Here is a 19,538-nt window from a genome sequence, read left to right on the forward strand (position 1 = left end):
TCGTATACAAGTATAGAGCTACATTTGCAGATTCAAATATAGCTTTAAGAGCACTTTGTAACTAGTAAGCAAAAGGAGTTAGAATGTGTGCATGAGTTTTTGGGTGTGGGGGAGATATGGTGTGCCCCCTTTTTCCTAAAGGGGGTCTAGGAGAAAATCTCATGATTTCTTTTACTTTGCTGGGGGCATCCTTAAGGCTTTTTTTTTTTTTTTTTTTTTTTTACCGGGGCCTAGACCCACTGTCCAAGGCCCTGACTGGAAGAAAGGTGATGTTTAGGGGTCTGAGAAAGAAGAGTGGTCTCTGTCTTAAGAAGGTTCTTTTATATAAAAGAAACAGTAGTAATGGTGTCCTGTTACCGTCACTTGTGCCTTTTGTTTCTCTTGCTGCTGCAAGATCCTTAATTATGCTTTGTTGGAAGATAGGTTGGCCTAGTGGAGTGAACACAACCTTCGTTCAGACATATCTCCTTTTCAAGCCTGTTGCTAAATCTTACTAAGTCTTTGGGCAAGTGACCTTAATCTGAGATTGTTCCCTGTTTTGTAAAATGGGAATAATGATCTCAGGGTTCTAGATTAGATGAATAAGCTGTACCTAACATATTGTTAGTTTCTAGTGGGCTCTCTGTTTGCTGATTACATGAATGCAGTGGAAGCATCTTTACGAACCTGAATATAAGACAGGCTTCTTAACTGTAAAGATTTCCAGCTAGTATTTCTTTTCTCTATCTGCGTAGGTAAGTTTCTGCAGAAGAAAAAAAGGCATATTTTTATGGCTTTCAATTATTATTATTATTATTATTATTATTATTATTCTTTTGAGTTAGCATTCTAATTTTGTCTAGGTGGGAAGAATAACTTTGGAGTGAAGGAATCCTGTTGGAAACTTGAAGTTCTAAGAAATATTCCTCCTAACAAACCTTAAAATCACTAGTTTTGGAGAGCAATGACCACTGTTTTTGTCTGCCCGGTTATTTGAATGGCTGAGTGTAGTGGTAAAATCCTTAGGCAGTCCTCATTGTGATAAGGAATTTGAGTTGTGACCAATCCACAATGCTTCCTCTTAGTTTTAGATTGAGTGTACAACACAGCATTGTGCTGAGATTGCGGGTGTTTGGAAGTTTGAGAGTGTTTTACAACCACTGCCTTGTTAGGTTTGTCCAGAAATACTGTTCTATAACCTGAAAAATTTTAAAAATTTCTTGTCTGAAAATTACAGATCATTATGTAAGGGATCTAGTTTACTAATCTAATCATTGTGACAGTATTGCTTTATTTGTACATAAATAGAGAAGATCTTTGTAAGGAAATCATGATACTTCTTACTATTTAGAAAATAATAGCTCTCAGTCTTGACTAAAAAAAGGAAAGAAAAAAGAATAGTTTTTAACAGATTATAAATGTTTCTTGTTAGAATTAATGTTTTAGATGTTTTTGAGTTTTTATTTTTTTGGTGGTGATGGTTTTTGCCTTTTTTGCTTGTACAGTTATCATAGTATTGACAGATAAGGACATTGGTGGGCAGTGATGGAGTCAGGCTAGAATGAAGTTTATTTTATTTTATATAATTATAATTATATAACTTTTATTTTTCTCATTCATACTATGTCTTACAAAGGTCTAACAAAGGTAGATTTTTTCATAATTTTTTAAAAACGGTATTTTTATAGCCATTGCTCTCTCTTTCCCTTTTTTTTTTTTTTTTTTTTTTTTTTTTTTGATTCAGGGCATATGTCTTTGGCCAGCATTGTATTACCAGTACCTAGCTCATGTTAGAGTTTAATTATTTCTGTTTGTGAACTCAAATACACATTTTTTGAAACCACACTGTGTGCAGTGCAGTCAGGCAGTATTTCCCCCAAGGCCCACTCAGCCTTCCTGCCAAGAATTTGAAGAGGAAGATGGAATGATTGTTTCTTAGAGTCTCTCTGTGAATAGTGATTCTCTGACATATTCATCTGAATGAAGTAATTGTTTTTCCTCAGTGAGCAAGAAAAAAAATCCAGGCAGCAAGTTACCTGAGTTCTAACATACTGATGGAAACCTCCCAGGAACCTAGGCAAGGGGGCATCCAGCAGTAGCAAATGAGAATAGGATTCCTAAATTTAAAAAGCAGATAACAAGACATTTTTTTCCTTTGTGGTCCACATTAGTTGCCATGCTAAAACTGCTAAGATAGGAACTTTATTAAAAAAAAAAAAATAGATTAGTTTCCTATAGACGAAATTTTCTATATTACAGTGGTGTGCTTTTTCTGAAGGTCAAAACCTTATTGTAAAATGATAGTGAGACAGAGTAGAGGCCAGAGCTAAAAGGATTTGAGTAAGTGCTTGCTCATTGTGGTAGTGTGAGTTCCTTAAAGATGCTGAGTTATTTCTGAAACTTAGCAGATTCTGGTTTTCTTTGGTACTGTGGTCATTGGCTGTTTAGGGTAGTGGTGTCAGATTGTTGTTCCTTCTAGTACAGTTGCTATTTTAGCTCTATTGTATTCTTCATTCAAAGTCCTCTCTACCTGCTATAGAATGTTTCACAGTGTATGCTGTGCTGACTCCTTAGTATACCAGGAGTGTGGACTCTGGGAAAACTGCCACCTTACTGTTGAAGTGGAAAAGTCAGTATTCTGGACTTCTAGCTTGGCTCTCTGATGTGATTGTATCTGGTATTAGTGTAGAGAAGACCCAATTAATGGACTCAGAGCAAAGAAGTTCAAAGCCTTTTTCAGCATTTAACAGCCTCGCAATAGGAGTCAAAAGGCAGAGAAATTTTATCATTGTCCTCAATTAATACATATCCTCATTTTCAACTGAGGTGCTTTTTATATAAAGTGAAACCATAGATGAGTTTTGACAATACATATACCTATGTAATCAGCACCTCAGTCCAAATTTCCCTCATTCTCAAGTCCATTCAATCCATACTTAGGCAACAACTGTTTTGATTACTATCACTGTAGATTAGTTTTTTGTATTCTTAAACATCATATAAATGGAATCATATAATGTTGCCTTTTTTTCTGGCGTTCACTCAACAGTTTTTTTTCAATGTTTATTTCTGAGAGAGAGGGAGAGAGAGACAGAGCATGGGGGAGGGGAAGGACAGAGAGAGAGGGAGACAGAGAATCTGAAGCAGGCTCTGCACTGACAGCAGCGGAGCCTGATATGGGGCTCAGCCTCACAAACCATGAGATCATGACTGAGCTGAAGTCGACACTTAACCAAATGAGTCACCCAGATGCCTCTCAACACACTGTTTTTGATACCCATTTTGTTTCATGTATCAGACATGCATTCTTATTTCTTTGTATTCTTATTTCCATTGTATGAATGTATCACAATTTATTTATCCATGGTTCTGTTGGTGAACATTTGAGTTGGGTTCATTTTTGGTTCTTCTCAATAAAGCTGTTATATGATACCAGCCTATTTGTGGACATTTCTGTTGGATAAGTACCTAGGAGCATATGTGGTAGCTCACAGGGTGTGTGTTTGTATGTGTGTGTGTGTGTGTGTGTGTGTGTGTGTGTGTGTTTAATGTTTATTTTTGAAAGAGAAAGAGAGCGCAAGCAGGGGAGGGTCAGAGAGGGAGCAAGGAAGACACAATCTGAAGCAGCCTCCAGGCTCTGAGCTGTCAGCACAGAGCCTGATGTGGGGCTCGAACCAATGAACTGGGAGATCATGACCTGAGCCGAAGTCAAATGCTCAACCGACTGGGCCACCCAGGCACCCCACAGTGTGTGTGTTTTTATAAGAAATTGCCAAATGGTTTTCTACAGTGGTGATAACATTGTACAATCCCACTAGCCATGTATGAGAGGTTTAGTTGTTTCCTGTCTTTACCAATGTGTGGTGGGTTTGGTGCCTTTTAATTTAGCAATTCTTGTTGGTGGGAAGTTGTATTGCATTGTGGTTTTAATTTGCATTTCCTTGATCGCTAGTTTTATAGAATACCTTTTCATATGTTTATCAATCTTTTTATATTTTCTTTAGTTAACTGTGTCTCATCCAATTTTTCATTCAATATTTGAATGATGAATGACTAAGTTGGTACATGAGTGACTTCTGTGATTGTTGACTTTTATCACACACATTTCAGCATTTATATGCACACGTGATACCCCTCCTGCTCCAAGAAATGATGTTGGCACCTTTCTACCTAAAAGACCTGTAGGAGAGATTTGTTCAGTGATAAGTGTGTGTTTTTCAGAAGTAGACTTTAGTTTTGAACTACCACAAAGAAATAGAAATATCTGGTAACAATGTAAGATGGACACTTAAATTTTCATATTTTAAAGTCTGTATTCCCATGCTTTACTTTAGAATGTATGAGAAAAGTTTTTGAATGTATTCTAGGAAATGGAAAATTATCCTGTGAATTTTGTATATATTTGTTGGTTAACGGTTTTAAAAATTGCAGGAAGTAATAGATTATATGGACTGTAATAAAGTTATATGGACAGTTGAGTACACTTCCCAAATGTGAAAAAAGCCTATATATTGTCTATGTCTAATCATTGGCATATCCCTGCACTTTAAAGCTTAGCATTTTATTATATACTTGATATGTGGTGTCAGTTAACATCAGGAAGAGACAATAAGCAAAAGTAATTCCTGTTTTCTTCATGGAATTGGAAGGTGAGGCACTTGAAATAACCCACCTGTTCACTTTTTTAGCCTTCTACTTTCTATAATATACATTATAAAAGACAACTCACACACAATATGTCAATCCTTTATGGTCAAGCTTATCGCTTTATCAACCCAATAGTTACTGCATTTCTTTTATTATTAGTGCATGTTCCCAACCGTTCCCTAAATTTTCTACCACTATTTTATTTTTATAAGCAGAAGGGGGAGGTCCTTGTATTCAAGACCTGTGCTTGCCAATTTCAGCAGTTCTGTGACACAGAAGAATAGATGAGTGAAGGAAGTGACTTACATTGCCAGATAGAGTTAGTAAAGGGTGGGCAAAGAACTGTGTCAAAGAGAAGAAAGACATCTTCTTACAAAGATACAGACATATGAGAACATAGAGCATATTAGGAGAATACAAGTAGATAATATTTTTGGGTAGTGTATCGTTTAAGACAAATCAGTTTATATTGAAGATGGATAGAAGTGAGACCAGATTAGGAACATCTTGTGTACTGTGCTTAGGAGTTCAGATTTTATTCTATAGAATAGTTTCAAAAGTTTTGCAGAGTCACTTGGGTTGCTTTGTTTCTGTGAACAGTGTTCTCCTCCAGTTGTCCCTCACAAGCTCTCTTTACCTGTTTAATGTTTTGCCTTCATTTGAGCAAAGAGTTCAGCATGTAAAAAGTTTGGAAACTGCCACTGAGATGTTAATATTTCATGTTCTGGCAGCAGTATAGAGGGTAGGTGAGAGGTACAGGACACAAAAGATGGGAAGATTACTAAGGATGCTGTTGAAATAGTTTGGGTAAGAGGCAGATAGTTTCTGCTTATTAAACAGCACTAGGGAAGGGGAATCGATTGTGGATCTGCTTAAGAGGTAGACTTAGGAGGACTTAGTGATGATGTGATTGGTTGGCAAAAGTGTCAGGACAAGGCAAAGGTAGTTTGTAACAAGTAATGGGAACCAAAATGATGTCCAGATTTTCCCCTGCTCCCCATTTTTTTTAACTTCCAGAAAAGTCCCAACTATAGTCTTAAGAACTTATTTAGTCCCAGAACCATTTGATAAGTTTGCCAACGTGATGTACCATCACCCCCTAACTCTTGAGTATGCATTTCTTATAAAAAAGGACATTCTCCAGCATAATCACAGTATAACCATTAAAATCAGGATATTGGCATCAGTGTATAGATTTTCTATTCCTCTGACCCCAAATACATTTCACTAGTTGTTCAAATGCTAACTCCTATAATAAAAAGATTCCATTCAAAATCATGGACTGCATCGAGTTATCTTGTATCTGGAACAGTGCCTTGATCTTTACTTTCATTCCTTTCACACCTTTGAAGATTATAGGGTAGTCATTTTGAACAAGGACCCTCAATTTGGGTTTGTCTAGTGTTTCCTCATTAGTGGATTCAGGTTATGCATTGTTGGCTAGAATTTCAAAGAAGTGATGCTATTTTACTTTCATTACTTTTTATTAGGTAAATGTAATATCAGTTTGTCACATTACTGATGTTCACTTTCAGTCTTTCTCAATCTTTTTACATTGGGGAAACACTTAAAATAATCTTATCTTAGGAATCACATAAAAATTATTATATGTACAGCTCATGGTACATCAGCTTGATCAGTAAGTTGTAGATAAAATAATTTATTGATAATTGTCAGCCCTCTTTTGAGTAGAGAATGTTGTCTGTGGATCTGTTTGTATTGGAAAGTTCATTAGTCAGTCGCCTCTTTTTGTGTGATTCCTTCTTCCCACAAAGTGTATCTGTTTTTTTTTTTTAATTTTTTTTTAATGTTTATTTATTTTTGACAGAGAGAGAGAGAGAGACAGAGCACAAGTGGGGGAGGGGCAGAGAGAGAGGGAGACACAGAATCTGAAGCAGCCTCCAGGCTCTGAGCTGTCAACACAGAGCCTATGTGGGGCTCGAACTCAGACCGTGAGATCATGACCTGAGCCCAAGTCGGAGGCTCAACCAACTGAGCCACCCAGGCGCCCTAGTGTATCTGTTTTAATACAAGTTAGTAGAGCAGGTAGAGATTACAGTTTTTGTTTTTTACTTTACTACTTTGTCTTTTTTGCCTTGTTCAAATAGGTCTTACCATTAACTTCTACTGTATGAGATCCAAATTAGATGTGGTATGTGCAAGAGTAGTTTTCCCTTCATGTTTAAAACTAAAAATGAGGGGCGCCTGGGTGGCGCAGTCGGTTAAGCGTCCGACTTCAGCCAGGTCACGATCTCGCGGTCCGTGAGTTCGAGCCCCGCGTCGGGCTCTGGGCTGATGGTTCGGAGCCTGGAGCCTGTTTCCGATTCTGTGTCTCCCTCTCTCTCTGCCCCTCCCCCGTTCATGCTCTGTCTCTCTCTGTCTCAAAAATAAATAAACGTTAAAAAAAATTAAAAAAAAAAAAAAAAACTAAAAATGACATTTTAGCGAACTTCTCTTGGGGGAAAATACAACCCCCTGTTAATTAAGTTTAACTTACTTTCCTTGAGATAAATATCTTTTATCTTTGCATAAATTTTTCAGACTCATAAGAAATGTAATAAATTTCACGTAACAAGCTTAAACCAAAATGGGGCTTAATTTTTCTTAATGTAGGTTCAGCAGATTTAATTTAAATAAAGGTTGTACATTCATTTTAATATTACTCACAGCATGAAAATTTTTCAACAGTGTTGAATAGTAAACCAACTCAAACCATAAGCCAAAGCAATATGAATAAAAATATTGCCTAGACACTATTTATTTTATAAAAGACTTGGAAAAAACATTTCCTTATTCAGTGATATGATCTGGCTCCAATGCAGGCCTAGCAGTTAGAAAAGTTCTTCTTTTATTAGGTTTTAAAGACACTGCAGAGAAGGAAGGAGCTAGCAACAGAGAACAGTACTACCCGAGGAACGATATCAAGAAAAGAATGATACCAAAGGAAATTAAGGGACAAGAGAGTGGTAAAGAAGAGGGAATGCTTATTCAGTAAATGTAAAAAACTACAAAAATGGTAAAAGATCCAGTGGGACTTAGCAGCCAGTTTAAAATTTGGTTTTAGTGGAGTAAATGCAAATTGCAGATGTAGTAGAGTTGAATGGGAATGAGGAATTAAATTTGGCCAAAACAAAAACATATAAGTTAAAAAACAAAAAATAGGTATTGTAATGTGAACTGAGAAATAGTGTTTTATGTTATTTCCAGTAAAGATATATATGATTGATGAGCCATGTGGACTTAAATCATTGTTCCAAACCGTAAAATTTGCTGCTCACATGAATATTTGCACAGTGCTCCCCATATTGTTCATTTTGTGTTGCTTTTGTTAATCTACATTGCTAAGGACCTATTCAGCCAATTTTGGAGTCCCTGGAAGATTTTCACCTTAAGGTACATCTTTGATTTCCCGGTTAACTACATGTGGAACTAGAATTACCCAACAAATTCTGTGCTTTTGAAGTATCAATCTTTTTAGTCACATATTTATTTTTTTATAGCTTGTGTTAAAATAACAAGAAATTTGATAAAAGAAAAAAAATGATAAATAGATGTTAAGGCTAGATTTATACCCAGTTTAAAAAATACAACATGTAACATGTTCACAGTACAGCTTTTAAAAATGTGTTTAAATATTTGATATTGTGTTTGTGACCTGGCTTGAAGTTCTTTGGTGAGAAAGAATGCATATAATTGACTTTAAAAAGATTTAATAATTATTTACTGACTAAAAAATGCTTTGAGGACTAAGCTGAACATTTATGGCTTTGGGTAGGTGCTGAAGAGAGCTGTGGTGAAAAAGGAACGTCTTTTTCCTGAGGAAGCTTAAAATCTAGTGGGAAGAGACAGATAATACATGAATAGACGGATAGATCGATAGATGGGCACTTACTGTATTGCATACACTATTCCAGTGCTTTTATACAGTGCTATGGAGAAGAGTAAAACAGGGCAAGGGGGAAAGGAAGTATGATGCAAGGGAGTTATTATTTTTAAAACTTTTTTTCAATGTTTTTATTTTATTTTTGAGAGACAGAGTGTGAGCAGGGGAGGGGCAGAGAGAGAGGGAGACAGAATCTGAAGCAGGCTCCAGGCTCTGAGCTGTCATTGCAGAGCCTGACGTGGGGCTCGAATTCATGCACTGTGAGATTGTGACCTGAGCTGAAGTCGGATGCTTAGCTGACTGAGCCACCCGGGCACCCTGGGAATTGTTATTTTAAATAAAATGATTAGGGAAAGTGTCATTGTGTAGGGGGCATGTGAACTGATTCTGAAGAAAGCAATGGGCAGAACCATATGGATCTACTGGGGAGAGCATTCAGGCAGAGGGAGTGGCCAGTGCAAAGGCTCTGAGATAGCATATTTTCTTCTTGAAGAAAGAACAAGATTAGAAAGAGTAAAGTTAAAAAAAAGAACAGAATATAAGCAAATAGTGTTGGTGGTGTGTGTAGATTATTATATAGATAGGTAACCATAAAAATTGACATTTATTCTGAGTGAAATGGCATTTTATTATGTATTCCCAGATACTGTTAATCAGTTTGGCTATAATTAACAAATAAATTATTAACTTGGGGTATGTATAGATTTCATTATATAAGGTTGGAGTGTTGGTAAGTGGTGTGGCCAGAAGAGGGCTCCTGGTGACTAGGGAAGCTGCTTTCGGATTCAGGGAAAATCCTAAACTGCTTGCTGAAGGTGATTGAAAGTTTTGAGTTATCCTTTTTGATCATCAGTACAATTTGGTTTGTTTTCCTGCGATCTATGTCTTAAAGCTTCTTAAATGACTTTGTAGTCTAATGGATCATCCCCTGCCATGTAATTTTAAAAATGTCTAAAAATTTCATAGTCATTTGGAGGCTTTGGCAGTTTGCTTAAAGTTACCCCTTGTTTTATTAGTGTAACTAGTGTTCCTCAGTTACTTAGATTTAAAGGTAATTTCATGGTTAATGTTTGTCTTGGAAACATCTTTTGAGGCTTACAGCTCTAATTTACTCTTAAGACAGGCTTTCAGAGCTCAACTTGTTTAACATGTGAACTTGCCCTCTTTGATTCCTTTAAGCATCCTGAAATAAGTTCAAATGGTTTTGAATAATCAAAGATTTTTGAAAAGCAAGGGTCATGAGAAATTAGTAAAAAAGTTTCTGAGCAACTAGTTTAAAAAAAAAAAAAAAGCACTGAAATTAGGTCTGAAATGCCACTAAATGAACAAAGTATAATGACCAAAAGTTAGCCACTATTTTCTGGGACATGGGTGAAAGTCCTGGAGTAATTCTCTTCTATCACAGTAACCTTATTTCTGATTTTTTTTGAAAAGCAAAATTATTATCATACTTCTCCTTCATCCTAGGATGGAACTGACTGTTGAGGCATCTCTTTCTTCAGACATCCTTAGGTTCATAATTCCCTGGACTTCACACTATTGTGAAAGATGCTGCCAGAAGAACCCTGTTTTGCCCACTGTAATTACAAAGGGAAAAGTGATGCCACTCTCTCCCCTTTTCTTTCTAGAGATTACTTTATACAAAGTATAACTTTATTTAATATAGGCTATCTGAATTTTCATTTATGTGAGAAATCTAGTGATGAATATCTATTAGAGCTTTCAATTTCTTTGATCATTTATCCTTTGTTATATATCCAGAAGCAATAATTGGTAATGCTGTGGCTTCTTCATCGGTATCTCAAAATACTGTGTGAATCTTGCATTGCAAGCACAGCTCTGTCTAAAGGATTGAGATAAAGTAGGTACAATTCATGCTCATTATTTGCAGATCTGTATTTGCAAATTTTCTTATGCACTACAGTTTATTTTTGACACCAAAAAGCAATATTCATGATGTTTTCACAGTCATTTGTGGACTCGAGCGTGCACAGGGTGGCAAAATCACTTGGCATGCACATTCCTTTCTGAGGTCAAACAAAGTGACTCTCTGCCTTCTTGTTTCAGCTCTCATACTGTAAACAAGTGTCCTTTTTATGGTTTATTTAGTGAAATATTTTTCATTAAAAGCTTTTCACTGGTAATTTGCCATTTAAAATGGTCTCCAGGCATAGTGGTGAGGTGCTGTCTAGTGTCGTGATGTGCCTTATGGAGAGCATAAGACAAGCTTTGTTCAGGCATGAATTTATAGTATTGCTGACTGTGAGTTCAGTGTTAATGAATCAACAATATGTATTCAGTACATGTCTTTATATAGAAACATACATATGAAAAGGTTATATATTGATCAGTTGGCCAAAATGTTTGTGACCAAGGCTTGTAGGAACTTAACTCTGTGTTTCCTCTAGGAGCAGTGGCTCAGTATTTGTGGTAACTTTATAGAACACAATTACTGCGAATGATGAGAATGGACTGTGTTTAATTAAAGGTGATTTATAGAGATTTTAGGTATCTGAAATATTTCATAATTACCTCTTTAAACCATTGTTTCAGGTTTGTTTAAATACATACACACATACAGAGTTATTTATAATGTAAAATCTGATTTTTTCATGGGTTCTGGTTGGGTTAAAGGTCAGCGATTAACTCGTAAAGAAACATTTCCAACATTATTCTCTAGAAAATTAAAATGTGCCTGAAGCATATTGAGTGTTCAGCAAGTATTTGTTTTAGAATAATAATCTTTGAGCACTGTAGTGATTCTGGTTTTGGAAAAGAAGGCTGAGTATCAGTGTTAGAGAATAATACTTTTAGGATTTTATCATCTATAGTTAATGTAGACTGAGGCACATAAAAGAAAACTCAGTTGAATGTCTCTGGTCCCTACTTTGCTTGAAGCTAGCTGGAAGCTAGCAATCTTGAGAAATTTACTTAAATCTCTTCCAGCTTCAGTTGCTTTGTCTGTGAAGTGAGGAACATTTTCAATTTAAAATTTCTATGGTTTTCTTGACTTTGAATCATTTCCATTCTTCTCATGCCCAATTGCCAAGGAAATTGTGTAATTTAATGTCAAAGTATATTAGCCATCAGACTTTATTTTCCTTACTTCCAAGTTTGGTCTCACTAGTTATTGATAAAAACATAAGTTATGTATTTGATATATCTTGACATTATATACTTCTGGTAAAAAGAAATAAAAGAGCATTTCTGGATTTTACACTGACTTTTTAGGATACAGGATTCTGTTTGTTGATGTTTGTGTTTCTTACAAGTTCTAATTCTACAGAATTAGAGTTTTAAAAGTGAAAGTGTGCATTTTTTGTTAATATTTTATTAGCTTTTCCTATATGGCAGTTTTAAGTTTTAGGTCAACTTTGTTTTCTTTTTCTTAATGTGGGGTTTTATAAACTACTTTTTAAAAGATCCCCCCCCCATAGGTATTTAATTGATTCTGATCTTATTGGATAAATATTTATTATTTTAATTAGGTCATTAGCTTCTTTAATAGATTATTATTAGAACTAATTTCCTAAAAACACTGGATTTTTTTGTTTAATTTTGTGTTTATGAATACCAATAGAAGATGAAATTTTCATTCCTATTTTCCATTCCCAAACTGGGTCAGAGAAATCCAGTCTAATATATATACTACTTGGACAAATTTTTATGTAAGTCTGTCAGTTAGATATTTGTAGCCTTTTCAAATATTCTGGGATTCCTCTAATCTGACTTTTAGCTGTGTCATTGCATATTTTATATTGGCTGTGCTTTAAGTCTGATTCTTTTACTTGGATTTACCATTTTTGACCAGGTCTGTTTGTAAGAATCTGTATTATTTTGAAAGCTATCTCTATGCCATGGTTGTAAATATGAGTCAGTTAACTTTATTGGCTTAAATTAAGACACTTTATTCTCTGTTCTTCCCAATATAACACTAAAGTTACAGAATGATAGTGATTTGAATTTTTGTTTTCATAATTGGCAACAGAAGTGTTCACCAGTGACAGTACTAGTACTATTTTAGACATGCCAGTCATACACTTTCTATTTGTTGATAGGCTGACTGCTTACCAACCGTCTCCTCCCTACTTCTCACATATTCTTTATGATTAGCTTTATGACCTTTGTTCTTTCACCTTTTGCACTTTATGAATTGCTTTCAATATGGCATTTAACCTGTTTCAGTCTCTTAAAAATTTGCCTGTTAGGTTGGACACACAAAGGGCAGTTGGTTGGGGTTTGCATTATCCCAAGGTACTGACCCTGTTATCGTGCTGTTCTATGCATAAACATCCAAGTGAAAAATGTTCTGTTAATGTTGGGAGAGCTGACTTTAGATACAGTTATGAAAGCAAGATTTTGATTGTTTGAAGGAAACCTATGAATAGTAGATTTACCTTATATACATTGGGATACTATATATATTCATTTGTGTAGGTCAGTGTTTTTCAGCATGTTATTTTTAACCTGCCTCTCTCTAATGTTTTCATAGTTTGTCTTCTACATATACTAGCCAGTAAGACTTTGATGACCTTTATTTTCTGTAGTTTTTTTAATTTTAATTTTTTTGTAGAAAACAACAGATATATTATTTAATGTGCTTTTCCTAAGACCTACTTTCCACCTCAAATAGAAATTTTGTTGTTGTTCTTGTCTGAGTTGTAAATACGAACCACTTGACTTTTTAAAGCCATATTTAGTATGTATTACATCATAGCTTATTGATTATATTTGATCATCGAAATCTCATGCACCTAGGAAAGTTTCCTTCTCTCTCCCTGAAGGACTATTTCATACTTCTTTCTTCAAATTTCTAACACTCTTCTCCCAAGATCACTCTGATGATGATGACAATGATGACGTTGCTTCCTACTTTAGAAAGAAGAAGGAAAACAGTTGAAGGAATGAGTAGAGAATTTCCAAAGACTTCTACCTCTGTAAAAACCCACCTATTTCCAGCTGTTTCCACATTGAAAAATATGGTAAAAAGAAATAAATTTAAAGTACCTGTGATACCACACTTCTTTTCTATCTTTTGCCATAAAGTTTCCATTTTTTTTTTTAACTAAAACTAGTCCTCCATTTTTGAATTCTTTCTCATCATCCCCCCCTTTTTTTTAAAAAAAATTTTTTTTTTAACGTTTATTTATTTTTGAGACAGAGAGAGACAGAGCATGAACGGGGGAGGGTCAGAGAGAGGGAGACACAGAATCTGAAACAGGCTCCAGGCACAGAGCCCGATGCGGGGCTCGAACTCACGGACCGCGAGATCATGACCTGAGCCGAAGTTGGCCGCTCAACCGACTGAGCCACCCAGGCGCCCCTCTCATCATCCCCTTTTAATTAATTAAGAAGAACACCACATTTTGTACCAGATCACTCTTGTTAATATACAGATACACTACACTGCTAGGTCTCCAGTCTTGAAGAATAAAAAATTTTCTTTTAATTCTGTTTTCCCTACCAGTTACTACTCCCTTTTGTTTGTTCTTTTTTGCAGCAAATTCCTAACTTGTTTGTACCTACCATCTCTGTTCTCTTTTATCTACTCTCTTAAATCTACTTTAATCAGATTTCAACTAACAAAACTCCTATTACTAGTGACTTCCATGTTACTGAATCCAATGGTCAATTCTTTCTGTTCATCCTACTTGATCTATCATCAACAGTTGTCATTTTATACTTTGTCCTTCAGGGTATACTTTCTTCACCTGAATGTTTCGAAGATACCACCCATTCCCAGTCCTCCTTGTTAGTTACCTTTGTTGGTTAGTCTTCTTCTCTTTGAATGTTGGAGTGTCTCATAGCTCAGTCGTTGGAACTCTTCTCTTTCTATACTTACACTTCTAGTTGTAATTAGAATTAAAGAATTTTCCTCCCACACTACAGCTTATTTCTTAGCAAGTGTAGATTATAGAAAGTAAAATGAAATATTGCTATTTTAAAGCTATCTTTCAGACTTTCAAACCCCATTTCAAAACTTGCAGTGAGAACTGAGGCACTTTGGGAGATTTACCATCTAGTGGCAAGGGTTCGAAAAGTAGATAAGGCTGTTTTAATAAAGACCATTGTGATATAATGTAGTTATTCTTAGGGCATGATAGAAGATGTATGTTGTATTTGTTTTATCTCATAAACCTGTAAAGATATTTTTAAAAGGAGTTTTATATGAACTTGGGCAGTGTATTGGCATTATTTTATATGACCTCAAACACGTCCATATAGGTATCTGCAAAGGGTGAAATTTAGGAATGACCATTATGAAGAGATTCTATATCAGATCAAATTTTAGTGTCAGTCTATAAAACTTTTATAAAAGCAAATGTGTCTGATATATAGCATTTGAAAATGCAGTTAAAAAATAAGTTTTAGGTGCTTACAATACCACCACCCAAAAGCAGTTTGTATTTTGAAATCTTGTATTTATGCAGTTTAAAAATGTTGTGATCATGTAATTTCCCTTAGCATAATATAAACATAATATAAACATCCATGCCCTCAAATTTTTAAAAATGAACATGGTGTTTAGGAATTGCACTATATGTATCCCATCTCATGGATTCCTTTTCTTGAACGTTTGGGTTTTGATTATTTTTATTTACATTTATTTTTATTTTTTGCTTTTGTGGATAAAGCTGCAGTGAGCATCCTTTGCATAATTTTTTTTTCTGTTTTAGGATTACTTCCTTAGGATAGATTGCCAGAAGTGGAGTTACTGGGTCAGAGGGTATGAACTTATGAACTTTTTTTCCTTTTTTAAAAAAATAAAAGTAAAACTTTTTGTTTATTTACTGTCCATTCAATTTATATTCATTGTGAACGATGAAAATCATAATGAATTATACTTGGTGTCTATCGGAAAACTATGTCTTAAGGCAAGGTTCTATGATCAGAGAAGTTTGGGAAATTCCTAAGGTAAGAAGGCCTTTTTATCTTGGTTTACCTCAGCATTTCCTGAACTTAACTGAGCATTGAATTTTTTTTTTTTTTTATGATGTACTTCATAACATCTGGAAGCTTTACAAAAGATATCATTTATGAACTGATTTAAAATTGAAAATGATTTTATTGGTTAAATTATGTTTTGGTCAAAGCAACTAAATTATCAGGCTTCATTCTAAAATTGTTTTTTAAAAGATTAAAATAAAGCTGTTCACTATGTGATTTTTGTGTCTGTCTTTATAAAGTGTCGTAATTTCTACATTTTAAACTTTATTGATTTCTAAAGAACATCTTAATGTCTCCATGGCATCAGATACTTTATAATCTTTAATGAAATTTGGAATATAGACCTAGGACATAAAAGTGGAAGATAATATAGATTGAACAAACCTTTTTCTCCCCTCCCCCCCCATTTTTCCCTACAGAATGTGAAATCCTTTGCATCTTCTGATAGTCTAGCCAAGGTCCAAGAAGTAGCAAGCTGGCTTTTGGAAATGAATCAGGAACTGCTCTCTGTGGGCAGCAAAAGACGACGAACTGGAGGCTCTCTGAGAGGTAACCCTTCCTCAAGCCAGGCAGATGAGGAGCAGATGAACCGCGTGGTAGAGGAGGAACAGCACCAGCAGCAGCAGCAGCAGCTCCGACAACAAGAGGAGGAGCACACCGCAAGGAATGGTGAAGTCATCCGAGCAGAACCTAGGCTTGGAGACCAGAACGACTCCCAGCAAGGACGGTTGGAAGAAAACAACAATCGATTCATTTCGGTAGATGAGGACTCCTCAGGAAATCAGGAAGAACAAGAAGAAGACGGAGAACATGCTGGTGAGCAAGATGAGGAGGATGAAGAGGAAGAGGAAATGGACCAGGAGAGTGATGATTTTGATCAGTCTGATGACAGTAGCAGGGAAGATGAACATACACATAGTAACAGTGTCACAAACTCCACTAGTATCGTGGACCTGCCTATTCACCAACTCTCCTCCCCGTTCTATACAAAGACAACAAAAGTGAGTATATTTAGTTCACTGTTCCCCTGAGACGTTTACCTATCCACATTCATTGTAATGAAACTGTCCTCACACTCTTTGTTATTACCACAAAATTCATCATCAGATGTGTAGTAATAAAATGAACTAATTTTTGTTTTACAGAAAGTATTAGAAACAGAAGTACTGATAATGGCACAATCTTATTACAAACGAAGGGAAGGGTAATTGATCCTATTACTATGAAAAATCATTAATATCAAATTTTACCATAAATTTTATCCCTAGGACGGGTGTTAGTAGTTTGTGTGCAGCAGAGAGTGTTGCAGTGAAACACGATTTGTGTAAATCAAATCGTAAAGAAACTTTTCTTATTTACAAAATGCAGCTTCTGGGGTGGGCTGTGTATTCACAGGTGTCACTCCAAGGCACAAGTTATTGTCAAGTTTCTGCCACCACTTCCCTTATCTGCAGTTTTTGTTTTCCTTCCCATTCCTAGAAGACAGCTCTGTTGTATGTGCCTTCTTATCTCATTCAGCTAGTGGTAGCCCATGGAGTTAGCCATAGTCTTGTTTCAAAAGGTAGGCAGACTTCTGTCTAAACCAGAGAAATCTTATCAACTCTGGGACTTGTTGATTAATCTAGTGCTAGAACAACATTTCCATTGGATGCAGTCCTTTGTGGCTATGCCAGAAATTAAGGACTGAAGTATACCAGTCAGTCATACTGTCTGTCATCTTTGCTACTAGATAGGCAGGGAGGTCCTGAAACATTGAAGTCCGACTGAGATGGAAGGAGGAAGTGATTGGGCAGTTGCAGTAAATTTGGAATTGCCGGTGCTTGTTTGGGATGGCATGTGGACTTCTTTCCTCAAAATACTCCTGGCTACTCCTTAAAATTGTGGTTATGACAAAGGGTTATGACAAAGGATTGTAGAAGAAAAGAAGCAGCATTATTTCTCTCACTCCCCAATCTTTCTGTTGTAGTCTCTCCCCTCCCCTCCCAATCGAATATAGTCCAAATGAAATGATATAGTACCTGGGCTTTACCTCAAAATAATACTGAAGGGGAGAAAAGGAGACAGTATAGATTGGTCGTGAGTTGCTGATTGTTGAGGCCAGGTTACAGAGATTAGGGTGGGGATGGCTCATGAGTATTCTTCTGTGTGGTTTTCAAAGTATGTTTAAAATATTCTATAATCGAAACATTTGTAAGTTGTAAGGAATATGAACACACATACACACTAACCCTAGAAAATGATAAAGTTGTAAATAGGAGTTTTCTTTACATAGTTGGTCTTGTTGACTAGCTCCTAAGTCAAGTAAGTGCTGACTTCTCCTCCTCATTGAATTTTATTTTCTTTGTATTTTGGTGCTGTTGAAATTACAGGAAATTCAATAAGACGTCAGGTACTTTTTGCTGGACTTAGAATTTAATCAATATTTTAGGCAGTGTTGCTATCTATGGTCTAAATTTAAAGAGGAGAGAAAGTGAAAAGAATTATATTCAGAATGAATGAGTTATGTAACACAACTTTTGCCCCCCTCCCCCCCCCCCCCCACCCAACCAGGCTTCTACGCTCATAAATCTTTATGTTTGCATGCTGTTTGGTTCTTTATTTATCATTTGAAAATTAGATAAAAATCATGACTGTCCATGTAGAATAGACTTATAAGTTAAACAGTTCTTTGGTATGGAATATTTTCGTTCAAATGATAGCTTACTTACTTTACAGACATTAAAATGAATAATGTCCGTAGTAGTCTATCCTCTTGTTCTTATTTGCTTATTTTTAAATTTTATAGTGAATCAGTGATTTAGCCCATAAAAAATATACAAACAGATGTAACATCGTCTCCCTTAATGTAACTTGACCTGGAATAAAATGTCTCAGGAACTAGGTTTAATACTTCAATTGCTGTATCATTTTTGCTTAAGGCTGTGAAACTTTAAACTCCTTCTAAAACATGTTTATCCCTAATTTACCTAGCCTGTCTACAAGTTTAGATTTTATTTAGTTGGTTTGAGAAGGGGCTGACTTCAGTAGTGATTTATATCCATTCTGCCATCTCTGTCTCAAGGTGTTGAAGTGCTTTGAATCTCTACCCCTAATAGCCACAGCCTGCTTTGTTGGTAAGGCTAAGACCTTTTACAGTGCAGTCCACCCAGCTTCTGTCCCCCAGATCTCTTGATCTCTCCCCCTCAAGGTTACTACATTAAAAGAGGGGGTTTCTACCTCTCTTCTTCCTGAGGATTCAAGTGGAAGAATGGGGCTTAATATTTTACTGCATTATCTTGTTTAAGAAAGAAGTTTAATTGAAACTAAGCATTGTTGAACAATGCAAAGCTATCAGTGAGTTCTGCTATATTTTAAAGACAAGAAAGCCAGCTAGACAAAACATATAGTTTTCCAAAAGGAGAAGTCATTAGATTGTTCTGTAGGAAAACTACCAGTACACAGGTTTGACAGATGTTTTATCTTTTTTTTTCCCTTCAAGATGAATCTGTAAACAGAACTTTTAGGTGTATTTTATGTAGTTATATCGTTACCTCCTTAAAAACAAAGTAACAATTTTAAGGCAGTTTTTTCCTAGTGTCTCTCAGGTCATGAAATGCAAGATATTGTGCAGTCCACACAAGGCCACAGGAGTGGACTGAGTACTAGCAACTACAGGGATAGATGTGTATATGTGCATGAGTGTCTGTATGTATGTGTGTGTGTGTCTGTATAGGTATGCTGTGTACATACTTTTGATATGTTGTTTATTTTGAGGTCATTTTCCTTCACAAATATGGCAAGAAGAATATAAACTATTTGACTGCCAAGGCAGCAATGCCCTTCTGCAATGAGGTATTTTGAGCTTCATTTGGCCCATTTTCCTTTTTTCTATTCTTGAAACTCTTCTTTAGGATCATTCCCAGAGTGCTTTATTTTCTCACCAATACTTTACAGATGTCACCTGTTACTTCATTGCTTAAGAAGAAAATGTCGGTCACTCATGTATATAATAAATCTTAATATAGTAAATAAGGAAACGCTCTCATTATTTCAAATGTAGAACTGTAGATTGCGAGTAACTTGTTTTGTGAGTGTTCCGCAA

At 35.7% G+C, this 19,538-nt stretch overlaps 1 protein-coding gene across 8 annotated transcripts in view; it reads left to right on the top strand.

The window, feature by feature from the left end:
- FBXW7 (F-box and WD repeat domain containing 7) overlaps positions 1–19,538 on the top strand; it is a 227,473-nt gene that overhangs the window by 118,277 nt on the left and 89,658 nt on the right. For 5 of the 8 annotated variants that reach the window (XM_042935299.1, XM_042935300.1, XM_042935298.1 and 2 more), the window contains 2 exons: positions 15,187–15,236; positions 15,877–16,458. The exons of 1 other annotated variant lie outside the window; for it this stretch is intronic. In XM_042935299.1, coding sequence (XP_042791233.1) covers positions 15,946–16,458 — 513 coding nt within the window. In that variant the 5' untranslated portion in view covers positions 15,187–15,236; positions 15,877–15,945. Of the gene's footprint in view, positions 1–13,468; positions 13,492–15,186; positions 15,237–15,876; positions 16,459–19,538 lie in introns of those variants that run through there. 2 more of the 8 variants (XM_042935301.1, XM_042935302.1) reach the window with 2 other exon arrangements.

Source organism: Panthera leo, chromosome B1 (genome assembly GCF_018350215.1).
Source record: "Panthera leo isolate Ple1 chromosome B1, P.leo_Ple1_pat1.1, whole genome shotgun sequence".
Lineage (NCBI taxonomy): Eukaryota > Metazoa > Chordata > Mammalia > Carnivora > Felidae > Panthera > Panthera leo.